Source organism: Harpia harpyja, chromosome 14, assembly GCF_026419915.1.
Source record: "Harpia harpyja isolate bHarHar1 chromosome 14, bHarHar1 primary haplotype, whole genome shotgun sequence".
Lineage (NCBI taxonomy): Eukaryota > Metazoa > Chordata > Aves > Accipitriformes > Accipitridae > Harpia > Harpia harpyja.
This window is the reverse complement of record NC_068953.1, coordinates 31173175-31196043: the sequence shown is the minus strand read 5'-3', so window position 1 is coordinate 31196043 and position 22869 is coordinate 31173175. Positions and strand designations below refer to the sequence as shown.

General features: G+C 39.0%; 1 protein-coding gene and 1 long non-coding RNA gene across 5 annotated transcripts in view; one reads left to right on the top strand and one right to left on the bottom strand.

The window, feature by feature from the left end:
- Window positions 1–5909, bottom strand: part of CGNL1 (cingulin like 1) — a 67701-nt gene extending 61792 nt beyond the window's left edge. For 3 of the 4 annotated variants that reach the window (XM_052807234.1, XM_052807235.1, XM_052807236.1), the window contains exon 1: window positions 5441–5523. In XM_052807234.1, the coding sequence (XP_052663194.1) occupies window positions 5441–5451 (11 nt within the window). In that variant the 5' untranslated portion in view covers window positions 5452–5523. Of the gene's footprint in view, window positions 1–5440; window positions 5524–5800 lie in introns of those variants that run through there. The other variant, XM_052807237.1, reaches the window with a different exon arrangement.
- The window catches only part of LOC128150763 (uncharacterized), a 38142-nt gene continuing 21167 nt past the window's right edge, over window positions 5895–22869 (top strand). Inside the window, exons 1-2 of the long non-coding RNA XR_008238165.1 lie at window positions 5895–5991; window positions 19035–19153. This is a non-coding gene — a long non-coding RNA (uncharacterized LOC128150763). The remainder of the gene's footprint in view (window positions 5992–19034; window positions 19154–22869) is intronic.

Below are 22869 nucleotides of genomic sequence, written 5' to 3'. Positions count from 1 at the left end.
TTTAGGTATAAAAAATACATGTAAAATAGACTTTAGGAGTCCTATTTACCCAGCCAACTTAAGGCCACAGCTTCATGCCTATTCAAGCTGATTATGGCTCCCATTTTTCTATTGTTAAACTTTGTCTTAATTACATTGTATTCTTTAAACACTTGGCTTCACACCCATCTAGTTTCTTTCAACTAACTCAACCATGCATTTTAAAATTTAAATATGCAGTCAGAACTGCAGGCCCTGTGCCCAGCCACCAGGAGACAACAAGATGATATCATCACACCCAGTCTGAGAGACATAAGCTGAGCAGAGAAGAGAAAGGCTAGATAACTCCACACAGGAAAAGCACTTCATAGTGTGCTGGACTGCTCCATCAGGAAATGCATCACTTAGAAGGGCTTAGGAAGCCTATGCAGCCAAAGCTGGCCTGGTGTGGACCCTGCTTGTACACTGAGCACAGGTTTAACCAGCTCCCACAAGCTGCCACTCTTCTCACCTTCATACTGGAATAGTGTAATTACTGGGGGGAAATGAGAGAGGTAGGGCTGCTTCTTTATGAGGCTTGAAGTGTTTGTGGAATTATAATGTAACATTACGTGCCGACTGTTCTTGTAAATAAAGGCTGCTACTGCTGAACATTTGCTCCCTGCATGTAACAGCTAACGGTGTGCAAATGACTGTATGAAGGCATACTCCAACCCATTACCAGTTTCAACAAGGCCTAACAAAATATTCTGAGCTTGATTCACATCACTGAAAACATTCCCCCATCTCTACATAAAAGCTCAAATTTTACCCACCACTTCTGCATTATGCTTTATGTTGAAATAGATCATAAATCATTACCCACTTTTGAGTGGTTTTATGCACATAAAATACATCTTGCATTCTAAAAAACTTCAACAGGTCTTAGAGGTATCTTTCCATAGAATTTAAAATAGGGTTGAAACATTCCTAATGGCTGATAATTACTTACAAGGCTTCTGCAAGTGTCTGTGAAAGTTTATGTATACACACACACACAGAAATACATAGGCACATATGCATATGAATGTGTAAGCATGGGCAGCCTAGCCAATAAGTCTCCTTTTCATAGTGTATTTATACAGTTTCCACATCGACATTGTAGCTACACTAAAATGGTGCGTGTAATGTACGTATAGCTAAAGAATTACAAACTTCTGCAAATGCCTGGAGTCAAACTCTTGTCATTGCTCAGACTGCTGAGGGTCACGCAGCTATTTGAATGGTAATGACTCGTAGCACACCTGGGGACCCTCACAGAAAGGGTCTGTTGTGGCAATAATAGAGGCATCTTCCAATCTTAGCAATCTCCCTGATGTTTTTTTTACGTCAAAGTGCTTTCTGAGACATTTCTCCAATCACCTTTACTCTTCATTGCTCTCTGTCTTTACCAAAATCAAGTAGAATGTGAAAATGTTATTATAGAATATTCATTTTAAATCTCAAACTGTCAATCTGGTTAATGCATCTCAGAAATACAAAAGATGGATCAATTTAATTCAAAACAGAGTTCATTTGGCTAAAAATTTGAGGTATTCATGGAAGAAACTATATTATGTACTTAAAATGTTTGGCTATGGATTTTGTCATCCACTCTATTTCACATAAACCAGAAGGTTATAAGCCTGCATTTGGACACACTCCTTCAAGGAGGCTGCCAGGTCTGTTGTCAGAGATGGTACAAGGTCACAGCAAATACACTGAGCTCTAATCCCAAACAGTGGTGACTCCATGACTACCACTCCACTAAATCTTTAGCACATACATTCCTAACGTGTTAATTTCTCAGGTTTAAACATTAAATATTCATACTTGGCTATACTAAAAAATATTACCATTTAGAGTTAACTCCACTCAGAGAGTCAAGGCCAAAGCAGTTTCTGAAACATGTTAATGTTTCCAGATAAACGTGGCTGGAATAAACACTCCATGAACACGTACGTACCTTCCCTCACACAATAACCTGGTAATGTAGCATTTTCCATGGGAGGATTCTCCATGTAAGAACAGAAATGACAAAACCAACCTTTTTTGGGTTTTTGCACATCCAACCAACACAGCATTCAAGATATATTAAAAAAACCTGTAAACTGCCAAACCTAAGGTGAGGATGCATCAAGTCAGTACCATCTTCCTCAGTATGCAGTTTGCTGAGACCTGGCAACAAAACTGGAGAAATTCTAACATCTTCACTTCATCCTGGCCATTCAAGACACAGTTGTTAATCTCTATATTGTAAAGATGTAGTTCTTTGTAAAGCCTGACTCTGAATCGTATCACTGAACTGATCAGGTAGAAGATAACCTCCTCCTACCACTAAAAAGAAGTGGGACAGACAGAAGAAAGAAGAAACACAAATTTAGTGAGCCTGCTTTATCTGAACACGTGGGCAGTAGGTAGCTCCATCATTTCTGCTGCTGTTCAGAGTTGCACAGAGAGGGTGCAGAAGTGGGAAAAATGGTCCATTATTTCAGCATTCATTGCTGTTTCTCAGGAATCTATTAGCACCAGTGATCTTGACCAGATTCTTGCCAGTTCCCCTCTACAAACACAGGTAGACACTGCCATAGGCTGAACATTGTTTCGCATAATCAGGCTTCCATGCTTGGTATTAATACATGCATTTTCAGGTTATCAACATAGTAAAAAGGCCAGATGATAATGACATCATCATCACTATGACTTCAAAAAGCAGAAATGGTAAAACAGCAGTCTGCAGAAAGAAACTGTGCTGGTCTACTTTCGTTTAATTTCTGACATCGGCAGAATTATTTGGCCTCAAAATACTTAAGTAGCTATTTTTAAATAATAACCTGCCCACTATGGTCCAGGCTGAATAAATTCCTTGCACATACGTTCATCTCGCATTGCTCCACAACAAATGATTTAAAAATTCAAGTTTGAGGTCATGCCATCTCACCTACACATTTCAGATGACATTGCAAAGCCTAGACAAACCAGTTTCACCAATACTCCCAGAAAGATCAACTTCCTATTACATGAGGTAAACCAGAAGAAGAGAAGAAGGAACTGTCACCAATTCTTCTTTTCAGCTTTGTCATCCTTTTATTGAGGTAAAATTCCTTACACAGGATATACCACAGACTATTTTTGCAGTGAATTAAATTCCACATCCCCCATATATACCCTGTCAGGGGAACCTAAGTACATTCTCAGACATTTTACTAGTGACAGTGAGATCTAATAATGCAATTAACAGATATTAAAATAAGCTGGTTTGCTTGGAAGCAATTCAGGCAGCCTAAGCAGTCACCCCATTTATTAGATTGAAAAGCAAAACACAGTCAGATACTGAGAATAAAAACAGTTGTGTGATACACCCATGGAGAAGACAGGCTCTTTGGAATATCACCACAAATTCTGTAATCAAAGAGGTTAGCAATGATAAGCCCTCCCTTTTCATTAGTGTCATAAGATTACAGACATTTGCTAAAATAATCCTTTCTAGTGTGTATTTGCACTGAAGTGGGATTTAGAAACAGTTAATGTTAGTTGCAATTCAAGCTGTATGTAAACCAGCTAGGAATTCTTTTCCAATGTTTAATACATTTCAAAAATACCTCTAAATTGTAAATATATTCCTGTAAAAATATCAGTCCCTTTATAAGATACTTCATTTGAAGCACTGCATTTTTTTTGTTTAGCTTGTATCAATTTTTTTAAAAATATCTGAATATTAAAACCGAAAAAATATTCTAATAACAATTACCTTCTCTTATGTGAAAGACCATCTTAATATCCTATGAGAATTTTTAATAAAAATTAGAAACATTACTTTCTAATTTTACGAGTTTCCTGTTTAAAAAGTATAGCTATGTCTCAAAAAGAATAACATACAATAAAAAGCAGCATAATCGCCTTTCACAACATGACAAACTTCATCTTTGTAAAACATGGTGCTTACTACACTACTGAAGGTACGTTCCTATACTGTATGAAAAGTTTTCATTTCCATTTATAACCTTTTCCTAAAAGACGCAAGTTCAAGCTAACACTCTAATTGTTAAAAAAAAAAAAAAAAAAAAAGAAAGGCAGCTTATAGCAACTTGGTATACTTCTTGGTATACAGCAGTAACCACATCTGGCTTAGTACACACTGTCAGCGTAAGTGAATTTATTCTGGATCTAACATGAGAAAAAAAAAATGAGACAATTCAATGACAATGACATTTCTAGAAAATGTAATTGCTAGTCAAACAAATTCTTACAAAGCACCTTCAAAAAGTTAGCAGTGGTTTGGTTTTGCCTTTTTAATTATATTTCTATAAAAATTTTAAAGTTCTGTTAAAACCAGCTCTATAAAGCGATCCTTAACTATGAGACATGTGACATGTTAGTTGTCAGAATAAGCATCAAGCACTGAATCTATCAAATTCATACGGGTATACCACAAATCATTATATCCTAGGGGGTTTCTGATTCATCTACAGGATTCAATTTCTGTGAGTGTGTGCAAGTTCAACACATTGTAGATGTTCAGATAAATAAAACAACTTTGAAGGATAGGTTTCCACTATTTCTACTTTGATAATTATTCAAACTACATTGCAGTGATTTTTTTTTAAATACTGACACGCTAAAGGGAAAACGGGAGAAACATAAAAGCCGTAACAACTATTCTTCTGTCAACTGCAGATGCTAATTCAGACTCACCACAAAAGTTTTATCTCAGCACTGATCTCCCCATAAAGTTTTCATCATATGAGAGGGATATAAATTTTATCAGATGCAAAGTTAATTGGGAAGAAGAATAAATGGCTGAACTGCCATTCTAAGCTTTTCCCATGAAAAAGCACACACACAATGCGGACACACCCTTTCGCCAAAACACGCTAATTCGTGGAATAAAAGGGAGATGAAGTCGGAGCGCCCTCAGCTCAGGAATGCCAGGAATCCCCGGAGGAATGCGTGCGGGCAGGCGGCCGCGGCGCGCCCGACGCACCGCGATCTCGGCGACCCGCGGGGGGCTTCCCGCCGGCCCGCCCAGGGCGCCCGGCCCGCGGAGAGGGTGGGGGTGCGCCGGGCCCTCAGCGGACAACGGCCCCGCCCGGCCCGGGCAGCGCGAGTTCACTTGAAAGCGAAGGCCGGCAGCAGCACCTCCGGCTGAGGCACCGCAACCACCGCTTCGGGGCAGCCGCGGCCGGTACGCGCGCTCGGGGAAAACAGCCCCCACTCTTCACAACCGCGAGAGAAAATAAGCAATATTCAGGTCTTATCGGAGTCTGTTCCCCCGGCAACTCCCTCGCCCCTCCGCGGCCCGGTGGCAGCGCTCCCCCCTCCGCCGTTTAGCACGCCCGCCCCGGGGGCGGCAGAGCCGCCGCTCGCCATAGCAGCCCCGAGGAGCGCTCGCGGGGGAAGGGCCCGGCACGGCCGGCGCTCCGCCAGCCTCCCTGCGCGTTACCAGTTGGTCATGCAGGGACAGCCGCGTTGTTCTCTCCTCACGCCCGGGAGGACTCGGCGTCCTTGGCCTTTGGAGAGGAGCGTGTTTAACGGAGCGAGACGGAGGAGGAAAGCCAGCAACGCAGGGCGCCTCAGAGCGGGGAGCCACCGCCACAGCCGTCCCGCCGCGGGCGGCAGCCCCCACGGCACCACACGGCGACGTCCCCTGGGCCCACCGCGCTCCGGTCAGGTCGCGCCACAGCCCTGTGCCGGCCCGGCCCGGCCCCGGCCATCTCGGCAGGGAGAAGCGGACGACGCGGTGCCCCCCGCCTCGGCTCCCAGACTTCCCGTCGCGACCGGCGGCCGCCGCCGCTCTCCTCACCCGTCCCGAGCCGACTCGCCCTCTGAGGGGGAATCGCCGTCAACTCCGTGCCGCTCTCGCCGCCAGCCGCGCTCGCCGCCGGAGCTGAGCGCGGACTGCCCGCCCCCTCCAGCGGGGAGGGGGTGCCGGAGCCGCCGGGGCCGCGCCCGGGCCCTGCCGGGGAGGAGCCAGGCGGGGGGGCGCTCCCTCAGGTGAGCGAGGGGCTTCCGCGCGCGCGCGCGCGCGCGGCGGTTTCCAGCCCGTCCCCGCCCGCGGCTGTTCGGCTACCTGGAGGCGCGCGGGGGTCTCGTCAGGCTGGAGCCCCCACCCCCCCGACAGACACCTACGACCCGCAAATAGAGGGGAAAACCACCCAACTCCTCCTTTGTTCAGGCTGCGGCAAACGCTGCCGAAAGGGGGTGGCTAGAGCAATCGCCTGAAGAAGAAACCCAGCCCCGGGCCCAGGTACCCAGCTCGAGGCCGCTTGACAGTCGGGTTTGTTTTCCCTCGCGAGCGCGGCCCGTCGGCGTGCGCAGGCGGCTGGCGAGGCTCCCGCCGCGGCGGGGAAGAGCTGAGGCAGCAGAAGGACGGGGCAGGGCAGGCGCGGTTTTGAACGTGTGGTGGAGGTAAGAGGGAAGGAGTGAGGAGCTGGGCCGCGGCGCACAGTCCGGAGCAAACAGGGCAGCCTGTGAACAACATCACGAGCACCTTGGGGCACACCTAGGCTGTCTTCAGCGTTTTGGATGATTTTCTTCAGCTAGACTGGAAATATCACAACAAGGTGTTTGCAGATTTCCAGAATGTTCTACATATATAGTGAGAACTGAAGTGCTGCCACACTGCAGCATGTCTGTCTTCCATGACACGCGTGCGAAGGAAAGCTAGGTGCTAAGGACTTGTGGTTTACCAGCGTCATACAAAAAAACACAGTGACTATAAGCATCTCACAAGAATTGGGGCTCAGTTAATTTCTTCCACCCTCAGAAATTTGTTCTCCAGATTTGAACCACCTAAACAAAGCAGCATTGTCAGAAAAAAGGTTATAGTGAATATACAGGGAGAAAAACACAACAAAATGTGATAGATCCATGTCTAGAACAGAGAAATGCAGGGCAGTGAACACGAGAAAGAAAAATTCAGTATGTAAGCCATGAAAGCCGCTTACAGAGTTGTTCACAGGCAGAGTATGGATAGGCACACATCCTCTTTCCAAATCCAGCAGTGCTGGAGGTCACTGCTCAAAATTTCTGTCAGAGCTGCTCTGCTACCTGTTACACGTCTCTCAAAACAAGCCCAGTTAGCAAACGGTATTCTATGGTATTGCATATAATTGTATGGATTTTCTGTAGAGAATACCCTGTCTTAATTAGGCTGTATAAACAGAAGAGGTTCAACCAGAAAAGTAACTGTTCCCAATAAAACATTAATATTGACACTTCTGGGGCACCGTATCCAGTTTTAGGTTCTGTGCTGGGAAAAAAAAAGTTAAAAGTTCACATGAATCTACGATACATCAGAAAACTAAGTGCATCCTGAGAATTTTAAAAACCATGTATTTCAGTAGTATTCCTAGTCAGTACCATAAGGATCTACTGACAGCTGCAAGAAACAGTCAAAAGCAAAACAAGGAGACAGAGAAGTAGCAACTGACAGCAACAGCTTGTGATAAAATACTATACTGATGGCTGATCAGTAGAAAGCACTGTAAACTGTGGGAATTGGACAAATTATAAACAGTTCAAAAGAGGCAGCTAGCGAGGTGTTTGCAGACATCTAACAATGTTTTCCTTTGCTGAGAGGATGTAAGTATTAGATGTGACAGGAGCTATAAAGACTTCTGTTGTGGAAAAACGCACTTCTACGTAATGTACTAAATTCATTCTCCTTCAAAATGGTTGTTGAAAGGAAAGTCATAGATGTATGGATTCTTCTGCCTTTGGTATTAAATTGACTTGTCAGAAAAATGCTCATGAGACAGAACAGCCCAAACTTGTGTTGCCATCTTGATCTACATATTTTGCCATTTAACATTTGCTTTTCGTATACATTTTTTCACATAACCAGAGGCCATGACTAGTCTTGGAGCTGTTTAAGTGAAAGATTTACATAGTTTGCTTAGTTCCTTTCACTGTAGTTTTCAGAAAGCACATGAAGTTTACCTCCCACCCCCTCTAACTGGTAAAACTGAGAAACAAGAAATGGAAAAGAAACAAAGTAATTACAATTTTTTTTCTCAGAGTTACATGAGCTATGTGTCAAAAGTTTTCAGTTGAACTCACAGACAACACATACATATGGCTATATTTTATTACAATTAAAGTGTGAAGACATATGCTGACAGTTTGTTCAGCCTTGTATTGTAGTTTTGTAACGTGAAGGAATTGAACTTAATAGAAAACAAAATACTTCATTAAAGAGGTGTATACACCTATAATTTTCAGGTTATTGTTAGAGGTTAATTAAAACAGGTGTTAATCAATGATGTTATACAATAATACCTTTCCATTGCATTTAGAAGCAAACCAGAAAAAAACATAAAAGATTAATTTCTTGCTAAAACAACCAGGCTATGATGACTACTAGTTATTATTAAATAGTCTATAATTAATTTTTTCATGATGCATTACCTATCAGGTAACAGGTCAGGAGACAATTCAATTGCTATCTGGCATGCTCAGCATTAAACTGCTTAGAAAACTGTTCTCTTGTTCTGTATTGTGTTTCAGAAAAATTGTTTCATACGATAATTAGGCCAAGGCATTTTTCTTTCTTTTTTTTTTATTTTATTTTTTCTATTAAAGGGAAGGAAAAAAAAAAGAGAGAGAAAAAGGTGGGACCAGAACAACTGCTAATACTTTTATATTGGCTGTGAGCATCCCAGACTGAAAAGGGGAGCTTTGACTGGATTTTGATTCAAAGCTCTATCCTATACTTTATAAGCCTTTGAGGAAACTTTAATGTGAACCTTTAAATTTTCATTAAAACTGTAGTTCAAATCAAACAGTTTCTTACAGACCTTTGGCATATCCTGAACATGAGTTTTAGAAGTACTTGGTATAATAATGCTACAAACATTAATACTTGTTTCACTAAGAGCCATAGTCCAGCTGGAATACTGCAAAAGTGCAAGGTTGTCCAGTGAGGTAAGAACTTTTTGGAGGAATGTATGCAAACACAGCAATAAGCTAAAATTGCACTGAAGACAGAGTTGGGTCATACACAGAGTATCATCTCTGTGCAGGCTACCATTTCCTTTCCCACCCCTCATCCACTTTGCTCTTCCTCTACTTTAAATGAAGGCTTTGGTCCTTGTTTACAAAACTGGCTCGACACTATGATTAATGTCTCTCTGTCCAGGCAGTGTATTATCAGGCAATTGTGAAATACAGTACAGAATGGAGTATGCAGCTAAAGCAAAACCAAACAGTAATGCCCTAGCAGCTTGTGCTGCAGATTAATTGCAGCTGCTAGCTATTCCAGCACACCTCCGGTACTGAATAGCACTCCCTAGATTCAGCTCTCCTTTTGCATTGAGTCAGGCTGTATCAAAAGCTTGGTTTATTAGTGCTATGCTTGGCTCCTAGCAAGATGCATCTCTATCTCTTTCTATTCAACTACGCACTGAACTGAATTTTGACACCTTGTTATAGTCCCCTGATTTCCTTGCAGGAAAGGATCTGATCTAATAATCACAGTGGAAGGGGAAAAAAAAGTCTTTCTCACAGTATATAATTACATTGAAACACTGCTTCTAATTCATCTTTTACAATATATATAGCAAATTTTCTCAAATTATTATAAAAGACTAGATGTCTGTTGCTTAAGAAATAAAATTATCCCTGTTATTACTGTATTCAGTAAGGTATTGAACAGATATTTTTATCTATTTCTTATTTCAAGAAACACAATCTTCAAAATTCAGGTCTTTCTAGTCTCCACCATTATTTTCACTGACTTGTATTCTCAAAACATTTTATCTTAAACAGAATGTTTACAGAGTTGATTCTAAAATTATATCTGTAAAATTGGATCTCAACCATTTTAACAAACTTATCAAAGCACTTTTGAGTTACATATGGGCATAAGAAAGTACTCTTTTATAAAAATCAGACCAATTTGGCTATCCTGGAACACCAAGGAACAGTTCTATTTTAAATATTAAATTTACGGTAGTGTAAATTTATTTTCAGAGGAGGATTTGGGTTATTTGAAGAAATACAATTTTACACCCTTACCAGATGGTTTTTGATGCATGACCTCTGTTTTTTCCTCAAAAGACAACTAACCAGAAAGGGAGGCCCTTCATCTTCTACCTTTCTTATTTTTTCTCCCCTCTTTTTGCAGTGGCATTTCTTTCTTTCTTTCTTTCCTTCCTTCCTTCTTTCTTTCCTTCTTTTTTCCTCTCTCCTTTTTATATTTCTTTTTGGGGGTAGCCCCTGTCTTTTACATTTGTCATCTCTTGTTCTCCCATTTCTCTATTCTCCCATATACAGCTGTCAAACACACAGGGTACTGTTGATACAACCCAGAGCACTAGGCTCCCTCTGTCTCTAACTCAAGCACGCAATGTGGAGAGGTGTGTAACAATATTTTAAAAAGCCTGAATAATCTCAGCCATTAAGGTAGCTATTCAAGAACATATTTACATTGCAGGAGAATAAGATGTGGTAAATAAAATGTATAAAACGACAGATGAAATTGTAGAATGAAAGATTAGTATTTTCAGATGTCTTCAACAGGGGAAAATACCTGTTTTTACTTTATGTTAGATAATCCGTGGTAAGGAAAAAGCTAGGAGATGAAGATTTAAACTGTAGCTTTTCTTCTAAGGAATTTAATTTCATTTTAGTTAGCTCAAGTTTACAAATGCTCTTCCTACTGAATATAAGACTGTACAATTATTAATCTTACTTATGTACATAGAAATCAAGAATGAGATAAAATATTCAAAGGTACAAGGTGAGATGAAGAGAAGATGTCATTGACTTTAAAAGCTCGAGGGGAAAATACAACACAAAGTTTGATCACACATAATATGATAGTTTCAATATTCATTTAACAAATAATATATAGACTAGTAATTAAGTGAATAACTAGTACTGATATGAACTTTAGTTGAAGGTTTTGGACACTGTTCTATATCTAGCCACCACGAGACTTTCCCATTCTTCTCCTTGGACAACTTTTGGCTATATCCACATTTCTTCCTTCACCTTAATGACACAGCCTTGCTCCCACTAGCCTTATTCAAGTAATCCTAGCAATGACAAAAGAAGTTTTTCCAAGAAGAGCCTGCAGAAATCCTAGGTACTTCAAAGTGCGTCTACATTAAAGTTCCAGAAACCATTGTAACTGTTATCTGCTCTGCTGAGGTCTGTGTAGCTGCTCTTGGTCAAGTCCAGCCTGCTAGGATTCAGCTGTGCCCACACTGTAGGAACAAACTGGTTTTTTGGGAATAACATAGAGTGAGTATCTATTTTTCACATATATATAAAGTTAGTAATTTGTGGCATTATCAATGTATTTATTTGAAGAAAGCTTAAAGGGTGCATTGTTTCAGTCATTGCAAACAAACACATTGATTAATTTATCACAGAAATAGTAATGTAGTAAATTAAATAGCTCCTATGCTCTTTATGCATGTAGCTCTTAAGAACTATTGCTCTTACCTATTTTATAACACCCTCAGTATTAGGACATTGTACTAGGCATTGTAGAGCTCCATGAAGGTACAGATCCACACCAAAAAATGCTTTACAATCTAAGTGGACAAAATATTTAATCACAAAAAAAAGAATACAGAATGTGCTATGCTGAAGCCAAAAACGTGTATCATGGCAAGATAATGCAGGAACTTTCTGAATAACTTAACAATTCTGTCTCTCATCCTGAAATAGCATGGATATGTGTAATGTTAAGCAAATTAAGCATTTTTGATGTATTTAAAGTTTAACCTAACACATAAATATTTGCAAACTTAATGCCTAAATTCTTAAGATTGGCATCCAAAGATTATGTCCTGGAGACCGAATATATTCTGTCTCTCTCAGAAATACTAATTTCACATCTTGTTTTACTTTTATTTAAGTAGCTTTCTTTTGTTTACAATGTATATCAAAGATTATCTTGGTTTAGGGTATGCTGGCAATTTAATACGTATCTAGTGTACCAAGGAAGACAGCACATAAGAACAAAATTAGTATTTTCATGTTTTAAAATGTACTGTTGATTAAAAATATAGCAGGACAAAGTTTTACTTAGTTTAATGTATCTTTTAGTCACATGAGATGCAGACATTGCATCTTATATTCAGTTTTCTTAAAAATGTGTGTGTGTCTGATGAGAACTAAGGCCGATACCCAGTAAAGAATTTAGGCTCCTAATTCCCACTGAAATAAAATTATTTCAATAGAGAGGTGAAATGTTAAATATATTCTTGGGTTTCGACCCAGGTAACTTTTGGAACAGAGATAAAATCCTCACTATGGCATGTAAAAATTAACTTTTTTTTTCCTTATAGGCATGCATGGATATCTTAATTATTGCTTTTTCTTATTTTTTCTGCTTTTGGACAAAGATAAGGAAACATTTCCAAGCCTATGGAAGTCTAAAGCAGCATCTGATCCAAAGCCTTTCTCCTAACTTAGTTTAGGTATGTTGGCCAGTATACTTTTATGATATTGTGCAATAGCACCACCTGATGGCTACAATCATTTTAACCGTTCTGATCCTTTGACTAACATACATCTGAGTAGCTTGGAAATAAAGACCAGGAAAAAAGGATTGTCTTTAATATTCTTAAGATTGTTTTTATCTCTAGCCACTTTTCTTAATCAGGTGAGGTAATATAATTTGAACAGTTTTGTGAAGCAATATTTTAGAAGAGATATAAACGTTTCAGTATTGTCCCATATAAGAAACTTTAAGGATTGACTTACAAAGATGTTGATCCTTCTGCTTTAAAGGTAAAGCATCACTTCTGATTCACCTGCAGTATTTTAACTACTGATGCACTGAAGACTTAAGAAAATATCTGTATCTTTGCAAATCTAGGCAAGACCTAGAAAGACAGGTTAAGAAAGATAGGTTTTAAAGGGTTGGAATTTCCAACCTTTATAGGTTTGTTTTGTCAGCACTGATGCAGAAAACTGCTTAAGCATGTGCTTAACTTAAAATGGCTTCCTCAATCCTACTCATTTCAATATGACATAAACAGTTATTCAAAATTAAACATGGAAAAATACTTAGGGCTGAACCACTTGGAGACAGAAGCAGGGAAAAAGGAGGGAAAATGAATAAGTGATCTGGAAATCCTTTGCTTTTTCTTTTTCAAGGGGGGTGTGTGTGGAAAAAAAGGTAGCAAACAGACATGCAACTTTTTTTTACTCATTTGGAAAGGTAGAAACCATAGCAGAATAAAGTCAACTCTTTCCTGACTGAAAAAATATATCCAGTATATATTTAAAAAAATAAATAAGCAACAGAAGACAGACTTTTAACCTATAAAAAAAAAGAGTTACACTGCAATAACAACAAATTGTACTACCATAGTGTCAGATTCACCATGTCAGGAGCCAGTAGAAGGGTCTGCATGAAATTGAGAGGTTGCTCAAAAGAAGTAGTATGTGAAGACCTCGGAGGCACACCACTATGTCTCTCACTTTGAAGCTCCAGGAAGGAACTGTCATTTGCTTTATGGGAACTGCTAACCAAAACCCAACATCAAGCAAGACATAAGTGTTTGCACAGTAGAATGTACGTGCATGTAATAAACATTTCATGGAGAATGAAATTTTTTTTAATTTTTCAGGTCCACTTGTGAACTAAGTACTTGTTTTGCACAACTCTTACAAAAAGTATTCTGAGAACTAAAACCAAGAGCAAACAAGCAAATGAAATGAACTCAGGAAAACTAGTTCATCCTGGCCTTTATAATGGTTTATTCCTTGCTTTCTTTTGAAAATAAAAAACACTGTCTTGTATAGGTTTCCCTTTCAGATCCCACAACCATCCATTGTCTAAGAGAAGTTTGCAGCCTAATTATGAGTCAGCCCAGAATACTTAAGGTGTTTTAAATCCTCAAATATGGAGGCTTCAGTGATGAAATAGGTTCTATCTTTGGCATGAGACTCATGCGAAGTCTGCTCATCTTTACTGGGGCTTATAGCACTCACAGAGATAAGTTAATATAGATTTGACACTATACTGATAAACTAAACTGATACTCCAGTTTTCAGTTAATACTGTTTTCTTTAGGTAGAAGAGCTTTTCCTGGTTAGATAGTATTTTGTGACTGTAGAGGGTGCTCTTAAAATACTGGTGATGGTAGTAATATACGGCAATCAGTTTCTCTTTCTGTAAAGCTTGTCAATGTTAGGATGTTTATATTTAGCAAAAAAAGTTGTTGTACAGCTAGTGTGTTTTATTTTGGATGTGGGCAAGACTCACTATGCACATTTGTATCCAAATACATCCCTGGAAGCTTTTCTGGATTTAGTTTATTTTTGCAAGTATGTTTCTGCCAAACAGTGATAGTATCTTCTGAGAAAACTATTGATGCTGTCTAAAACAAGTTGAAAGAAATACTAAATAGAGTGTATTTTTAGCTGCAAGGCTGTTCAGAGTTGGATAAGAGCTTATTGTTCCAAAGAAGTAATTTAAATCTTCACAAAAATTCTTTAGTTACATGAAGTTGATGCTCCCACATTGTGCTATCTGGAATTCTGTTGGGAAGGATTTAAATTTCTTTTACTTTGGTTTGTCTGTAGTTTGGTTGATTGCTCCGCCATACTCCCAAGCTACCTGTTTTTTATACTTTTCTAACTGAATTAGTAGGGGGGAAAAATCCTAGATACAATAGACTAAATCAAACTTTGTCCTGCTATATTTTTCCCTCAATCACAAAAAATATATATATTTTTTTTATATAAAATTATGTGTTCCCTTCAGTACAGACAAGAAGTGATTGAGTTAATTCTGTATGTTTGAGAAATGTTACCTCTTTCCAGAGAGGGTAAAGACTATAAGCCTCAGAAATATAAGAATTTTATTTTAATAATCAGAACTTCAATAAGCCCATTTTAGGGCAGTGTGAGGAGAGTTAACATTTCTGAGGTCAGGACCTTTCCTGTGAGACCACAGCTAGGCTATGGGCTTCTGCCAGCACTGCTCTGTCAGTCCTGGATGTGATGAGGTGTGATCTTTGACTGACATGACTGCGTCTAAAAAAGCCTATACCATAACATACACTTACAACAGCAAAACTACACTTTCTCTTGAATAGGTTGTTATGCTGGGAGGAGGTGAAATATATGCTGCAGAAGCACAGTTTTCCCAATCTAAAATTTTCCTAACAACAATTACTCTGCTTCTTACACTGGATTTGCGTACTTACCTTGAGAAGGTACTCTTAGACATGAACTCAGATAATAAGACTTTCACCAGTGGTCACTAATTTGAGATCTAGACATCATATAAGATTAACCCTCTTTCAGACCAGGTCTACAGAAGATATTTATTATATATTAGAGTGTCACAAAGGCTCTGACTCTTCACCACACTTTTGTGAGAGCTCTACTGTAGGCCCAGTTTAGAGCATAGAAGTCAGTGCAGCATGCTTTGTCTGGGGAAGCCTTCTGAGCTTTTTTGGGTAACTTGAGCAGCAACTATTCCAGGGAGATTTTGCCAAGATCACTACATTAGGAAACCTTTTAAGTGTAGACCAAGCTTAACAGATGTTTGCTGGCTTCTAATGAAAAGAACTTGGCCTGTTCCAATCTCCAGTTTCCACATCAAATTTATCACTCTATCAACTTGCAGGTTAGGGTATGTCCCTTAACACGTTTGTACACTGTATCATACAAAGGGGACTTTATGTTACCTAGGACTGTGATTGCAGGCTTGCCATGTGAATAGTCAAATGAAATTCTGTCTTTGTGAGAGCTACCAAAATTAACTATCCCCATGCATCAGGCAAGCCTCTTCGACAGAAGAGGTAATACTGCCTGAGGTCCAATGGTGGAAAATATTTCTGATGCGAGTCATGTGACAGGGGAACACAATGATAGGTCAAAGACAAGGAGTTTGTCTCATAGGGCTTTCCTTCCTCAGGATTTATTATTAAGTAGTAATTTGAACAAACAGAAACCTAACACTCCCCTAACCTTGAGTACACTAACTATTAAGATAAAGTCATGCTTAATTCTCTTTCTATCACAGTAAATCTGGTGGGCAGTGTTCTCACTTCCATAGGAGGAACTGAAAGTGTCTCACCTAAACATCCCTTATACTGAGGTTCTTAAAATGGGAAGTTAGAAATGCAAATCTAATACCCTCAGTAAGAGTCAAGACTTGAACACACCGATCTTCTGATCACTAATCATTTGTTCCCTGAGCTATTAGATAAAACAGATAATACTTTTCCTCCCCTGTTTTGTAAGAAAAGGTTGGCATAAATTAACTCTAGGAGAGAGTTCAGAAATGTATTTTGGAGAATTTCACATCTCTACAGGTCACATTAAAGGACCAGAATGTCAGAAAGAGATGGAACTCAAGACCCATCACCCTTTCTTCAGTCTTTAATAATGGCCAGTCTGGGTGTAACCTATCAATTTTGGTCATTTCTGTGGTGGATCCTCTTTCCCCCAAGTGTGGAAAGAGGCAATGCACTTCATTCTGGGTTGGAGATTCCACTATGCAGCAAAGCATCACAGTACCAAAGCCTCTAACCTGTAGCCACTTACAAAAATTACCCAACACATTCTAAATTGATTCTGCCTTTACTGGTTCACTTTTTAAAGCACACTCTACAATTCTAGAAAATCTTAAAAGCTCAGAAAAAAAAATCTTGCATTGTACAGTGCTTGCATATTTCAAGCAGTGAAAGCTGTAAATGATGCACATGTTGGAATGACAATAAGACAAATGGAAGCTTTCATTGGGAAAATGCAAACCAGAAGACAGATAGCTTGTTTTGCTTTAGGCAAAGCATGAATGCAAACATTTAAACTGGAGAAACTCCCCTTTCCTTCTGTGGCCCCTCTGAGCCATTACATTAATTACTTGGAACTATTTACTTACTTCCCTTCATTTAGGCCCCAGGTGCAGACACTCTGGATACTGAAAATTATTTTCATTCTTTTCACTAGAGTGAAAAAACAATATATGGAAACACTCATCTTTTTCTTTCTGAAATCCAGGAATGTGAGGAGAGATGGCATCCTAATATATATTTTGTGCTTGCCTGTTTTTTGACACCCCATAACAAAACATGGGAGTGGTGGTGGGGCAGTGATGTTTCTTTTTCAGACTACAATGAAATTATTTGTTTAGTTTTGTTGCAATAGCAGGGTCAGCTGGCAGTGTTTGCACTTATGTGTCTTCTAACACTTCACTGAAGAGATACCCCTAATCTTTGAAGAAAGACAAATGTCTCATTTTGCAAATGTGCTGACCTGTGCTTATGCAGTGGCTCTGATAGCCTTCTTTTGTGATTGGAACGTTAGCCTGTCTTCTTTGAAACATGTCCTTAAATGATGACCAGCCAAATCCAGGCATGCACTTTTCCATATGTGAAGCTAGAGAATTAATGGAGGCATTAAATGTTTAGAAAATAAACAATCACATTAGAAAATTTAAAATTAAAAAAAAAATCACAGTGGAGGCTTAAAACCTAAATTTTTTAATTGGCAGCAAAGAGGATCAGTCTCAGTATCTATGATTCTTTTTGGCAAGATAACCATGTCCCAAAGCTCTTGCTTAGAGTTTCATTTCCTACTTCCTTCTGGGGGCGAAAAATGAATTAAACCTTTTCTTGTACTCTTACTGAGAGGTTCTTCTGCTCTTGATTATTTTGGGATAGAAACAACAGACTGTGGGGCACTGGCTGTATAGATATCTTTAAATAATTATTAACAAAATCTATGGCTATTTGCACAAAGTGTATTCAACTTCTCCCTTCCCAATAAAGAATATCGGTCAATCCCAGGGTAGCCCAGGTCATCAAGGGGTGGCTACTGAGTCTGGCTCCCCCTGTCACAGCTGCCTGGCAGCAGGCCCACCCTCAGAAACAGCCAGCTGGCTCTGCTGTGCGTTTCAGCTTTCTCCAAGTTTGCATGTGGACCTGTGAAGCAGCTGAGTTTATTTTGCCCGATTGGCTTATTTGTTGTCAATCCAGAGAGTTTTCCCATTGCTGTGACTGCTGATGATGCAGTCAGTTTGCACTTGGAGTTTTCAGCATGGCCTCTCTGCTCTGTCATTTCTGCTGGTCTGCACTGGCTCTTCAAAAAATCAGATCTGTTTCACAGATTTTGTTAGTTTTCAAATCAGTTCAGCACTTCTCTGTTCTGATCCTATTGCTTGTCCAGATGCACAAGTTTCTTTTCTCAATCTGCTAGCTTCTGGCCCCTAGCAGACTCAGACTGTGAGAAAAACGAATCCTTCCTCTGCTTTCTCTTATATTCCAACTGCATACCTGTGAAACTATGCAAGCTACTAGGGTGACTCTTTATTTAGAAGATGTCGTTAGAGCATAGACACCTATGTTCATCATTAATGATATATATTGAACTTTAGTCAGAAATAAAACTCCTTCATAGAACTGTGACCAATAACAATGCAAACAAAACCAACCTGTTCTATGTTCATCTTCTGATGTTGAGAAGGATATACAAACAAAACTTTGAATTACAGGGTGTAAATCTGTGCATTCAAGGATTTTCAGAGGCAATCTTAGGAGTAATTCACTGTTAAAAGTAGGAGAGTACCCCAAGAATAAAAAGATTATTTCCTAGAACATTTGTCTGTCTTTAAATTAAAAATGTGATGTATGCCCAAAGTATGCAGAAACTTTCTTTCTATTCCCAACTAATAATCAAGTATTTTTCTGGAAAAAAAAGTTATTTGGCCTCGTGAATATAGTAAGAAGATATTGTAATTCATTTAACTATTTAGTCATATTTTCAATTTAATTAGATTAATTAATATCCTGTTGCATTTAGTTACCTAGATGAGGGAAAGAGATATTTTGTAAAACCCTATTTTGTTATCTGATCTTTTTTATTGTATGCTGTCTTCTTATTCAATAGGACAGCACTAAAAATATTTGTAGTGATATTCATTGCTTTACGTAACCTCATGATTTTAGTTACGTACAGTCTCAGCTCAGTAGCACAAGTTTTCACAAATCTGTCGCATGAAAGTCTCTCCAAATGGCTTTTAATCACTCTCAACTTCGGGACTTTTTCTGTGATTGCAGTATCCTTACTGAGCTGTGAATTTGAATGAGGAAAAATGGTCTATTCCCAGACTTCCATATCCAGGGGAAATGAAGACCTTGTTGTGAGTCAGCGGTGGCCTCTCTAAGCTGGGTTACTGGTAAGTGCAAGAGAGATCATTACTCCAGCTTCAACCACTCCTCTCAGATTTAAACAATGGTATTCACAGGCGTAGGAAGAGACATTCAGCTGTTTGAACAGCTATTTCTGTTCACTTCTGACAAAAGAGCGTCAAATCAGGTGCAGTCATGCCTACTGGCTAGGTGGTATAACAACCACTTAGTCACACAAGCCATGGCCATCATCATATCTTCACGCTGCATACTTCCTTGTAAAGGCACTAACAAATTTCATTCCAATGCTCTTCCAAACCACACTAGTTAACAGTCATCTCATTCAGTGTGAATTATTTTGTATTCAGCTGGACTCAAATTCATCTGCTTTAATAGGTTCTTTGTGACCTTCCCAAATCTTGTTGAAGCTTGTCAGGAGCTTCTTCCATGAGCATAGTCCATGTCAGCAGTTAGCACACTAAAATTTGCATGCAGGTAAATTTATTATGACTGAAGCCTAGTCAGGATGGCATCTGAGCTTGTGTCCAACTTAGGTGGGCAGAATTAGTCAGTTACTTGAAGATATTGATACTATTCCTGCATAAGTACTTTCTTGAAATGGGGCTTCTATCACCTGTAAGGATGAGCAGCTGCTGAGTTGAAAAAGATTTAAACAAATCCTCTGGTATGGAAATCTGTTTTGCATTCCCTACTCAATGTCTAATACTCAACTAATTCTACCTATACTGCATTCACACATTCTGATTCTAATTCCTGTTAAATATGGTGTCTAAAAACTCAGTCAGGATCAGTATGGAAGTATATAAAGTAACTATATCTGGGAAAGAGAATTAATTTTAAATTGTAATGTTGTGCTTGAGAATTAGTGATTACATTAAGCATGAAATCTGTGTGATTCATGATTATTCCTGCTATTTCTGATTTTTGCTTCAAATGGAATTGGGATTGATTGTGAAGAATGTTACTGAATTCTTCTGTTTGTTTAAAGAGGTAGTTGGAATTTTTGAGAGATGTAGAGTGTTATCACTGTCACAGTATTTGAGGGCAGGAAGCTGAAGAGACTGAGTGATGCTTTCCCATAAATCCAGTGTTCTTCAGGCACAAAGACTAGGGAAGGAAACAATTCCTTCTAATTAGGAAACTAATTTTAAGCAGAAAAAGATGTAAAAGCTTAAGGACTGTTCTTGTCAGAGAGATGTTTCTGAGAAGAATTAGGGCAATAGAGGATTATTGTTTTGTTAAGCCTTTGATTGAGATCTCGGGCTTTCATCAGTTCTCTAGCAATGCAAGCAAGAGATCTAAGGCTCAAACCCATCTCCAGAAAAGAGATCTTGGAGAAATAAAATAAAATTTAAAAAAAATAAACTAAACCAACCCAGACTAGGATTTAGCTTTTGGGTATTTATAACTCCCAGTTGAAAGCTAAGGGAAAGCTCTTCTGTCATCACCCTATTCCTTTTAAAAACAAAGGGGGGAAATTTTGCTTTTGATTTCTCAAAAAATAGTGTTAGTTATTTGAAAAATTCTGGACCAGAGCATGAAAAATCCTTTAGAGGCAAACTCCAGAGCTATTGTTTAGAGGCTGCCGTAAGTATAATCAAGATTAAAGCCTTTAATGAAGGCAAAGCTTACTTATCAGATCAGATCCTAGCATAATGGTCTAGCATGTGATATTATTCTGTATAAGTTACATAACTTTTTGTTTTAGAGCATACTTTACCTTCAGCAGCACAAACAACATTTTTAACCTGTTCAGATCCTTGAGAAATGCAAAAAGATTTAAAGAAAAAAAATGAGTATTTGTTAACAAAAGAAAATCAAACCTTTCTGTGACTTGATTAAGATGAAAGCAAGACAGGAAACTAATAAAGAGGATCAGAGAACCTGGAATAAATGTTGACAGGCTTGTGCACTGGCGCTTTAAAATCACATACTACTAAGCATTAGCTTTCCGCTTAAGTATTTGCCCACAAGATTGCCTTTCCCTAGTAAAGGCTAGAGATTACCCACAACTCATTTGTGTTTGCAGGTTTTTTGCGAGTATGTGTGGGTACATCCTACCATTTATCAGCCACAAATGCACTGAGGTCGCAAGTCCCCTGCCTCATGAAAAGATAGTGAGCCAATTGAAAAACAACTCCCTTCTCCCTTGGCGCATCTGAACATATGGTAGAGGAGTAGTATGCTGAATGTTGAAACAGATCTGGGAAGAAGCTAAGCAATTAGGCAAAAAGTAGGTAATAAAACTTTGGATATACAGAGTCATGTAGTTTTCCTGTTTTGACAAAAGAATATGTGGACTACAGCTTCAAGCTTTTTAGGGTTTCTCACACACTGAGAAATAAAGATTAAAAGTTACAATATTACAAGCTTTAGTGGAAAAATAAAAACAGAAGCATGACCCTACTCCAATGTGGAAATGTCTTAGAGCTTCACAAAATCATCAGCTGAATATAGAGTGCTGGTGTACTCAGCATACCATGATGTAGGAGCATTGTATCATCAGGGTGTTTGTTACTGTCAGAAGACATAATGACAGAAAAGAAGGTGGTTGCTTGACTCCTTATATGTCTAATATAATGTGATCTAATACATCACATTAAAGAATTGTTTATAAGTTCCACAATACAGGCTTGTAACAATCGCCATTCCACAACTTACAGATACATTCTGAGTATGGGTGATGCTGGCTGGTGTCATGCCATCTGTCTCATCTTTTGCATTGACATGAAAATACGGTGCCAATTTCCTGCAGTTCAGACTGCTTTTTGCTAGGACAGATTTTCTTTTCTTTTTTTTTTTTTTTTTTTTAATATTTACATGTAAGAGTTAAACTTCTCACTAATCTGTTCATCCTTTTGCACAGGGAACCTGCTACTGTATCTTGAGAAAACTATCATTCTGTACAGCCTATTCCAGGCTAAGGAACTGCTATACATTCATTCAGCTTTAAAAAGAAAATAGTCACTAAAAATTTTATACTTAAATGCAGACCTTAGGAGTTTTTTTCAAAATGATCCTCCAGAGAACACAGTGAAAACAGTATCTCTTGGGACAGCAACGGAGAAGCTTTCATCAGTACCGGGAATGCAAATATTCATTGCTTCTGCAGCCAAGTAAATGCTCGCTATTTTGTGGCACTATATATTCAATCAAACTAAAATTACTTTTGGTTTTCTCCCCCCCCCCCAAAAAAAAGTCACATTCCCTGCTGAATATTAAATTGATTCTGGTTAACCAGGAAACAGTAAAGTTAGCCAGCATGGAGTGCGACTTCATTGTCAAATAAAAGGACACTCTTCTACTGCATCATGACATGGTCTCATACTGATGTAAATAATGTAGTAGAATGAATAGCAGCACTTTTCTGTCCGATTAAGGCTACGAGTTCAAACTTTTGCATGAGGAAAAGGCCAAAGGAGAATGTTTAAACAGTACTCCTTAAAACTAACTTTCCTTTCTGTGTCAGATATATAAGCTAATTAATTTTTTGTTATATTCTTAACTAACAAGCTGGAACAAGGCTTCAGAAAGTTCCTCCTACCATATTTGCACAATGAAAGCATAATACCCAACAAGGAAGTGTTTCTGTAGCTGGAAGAAGGGGGGGGGGGAAGACAACATTGAGGTAGAATAAATGGAACAGATCTTTTTCTTCCTCTTCACCAGCTGTGCAGAGTGCCGAGATGGAAAGAGCGCACCACATTCAGTTACTTCCTTCCACAACACACCAAGAAGGAGG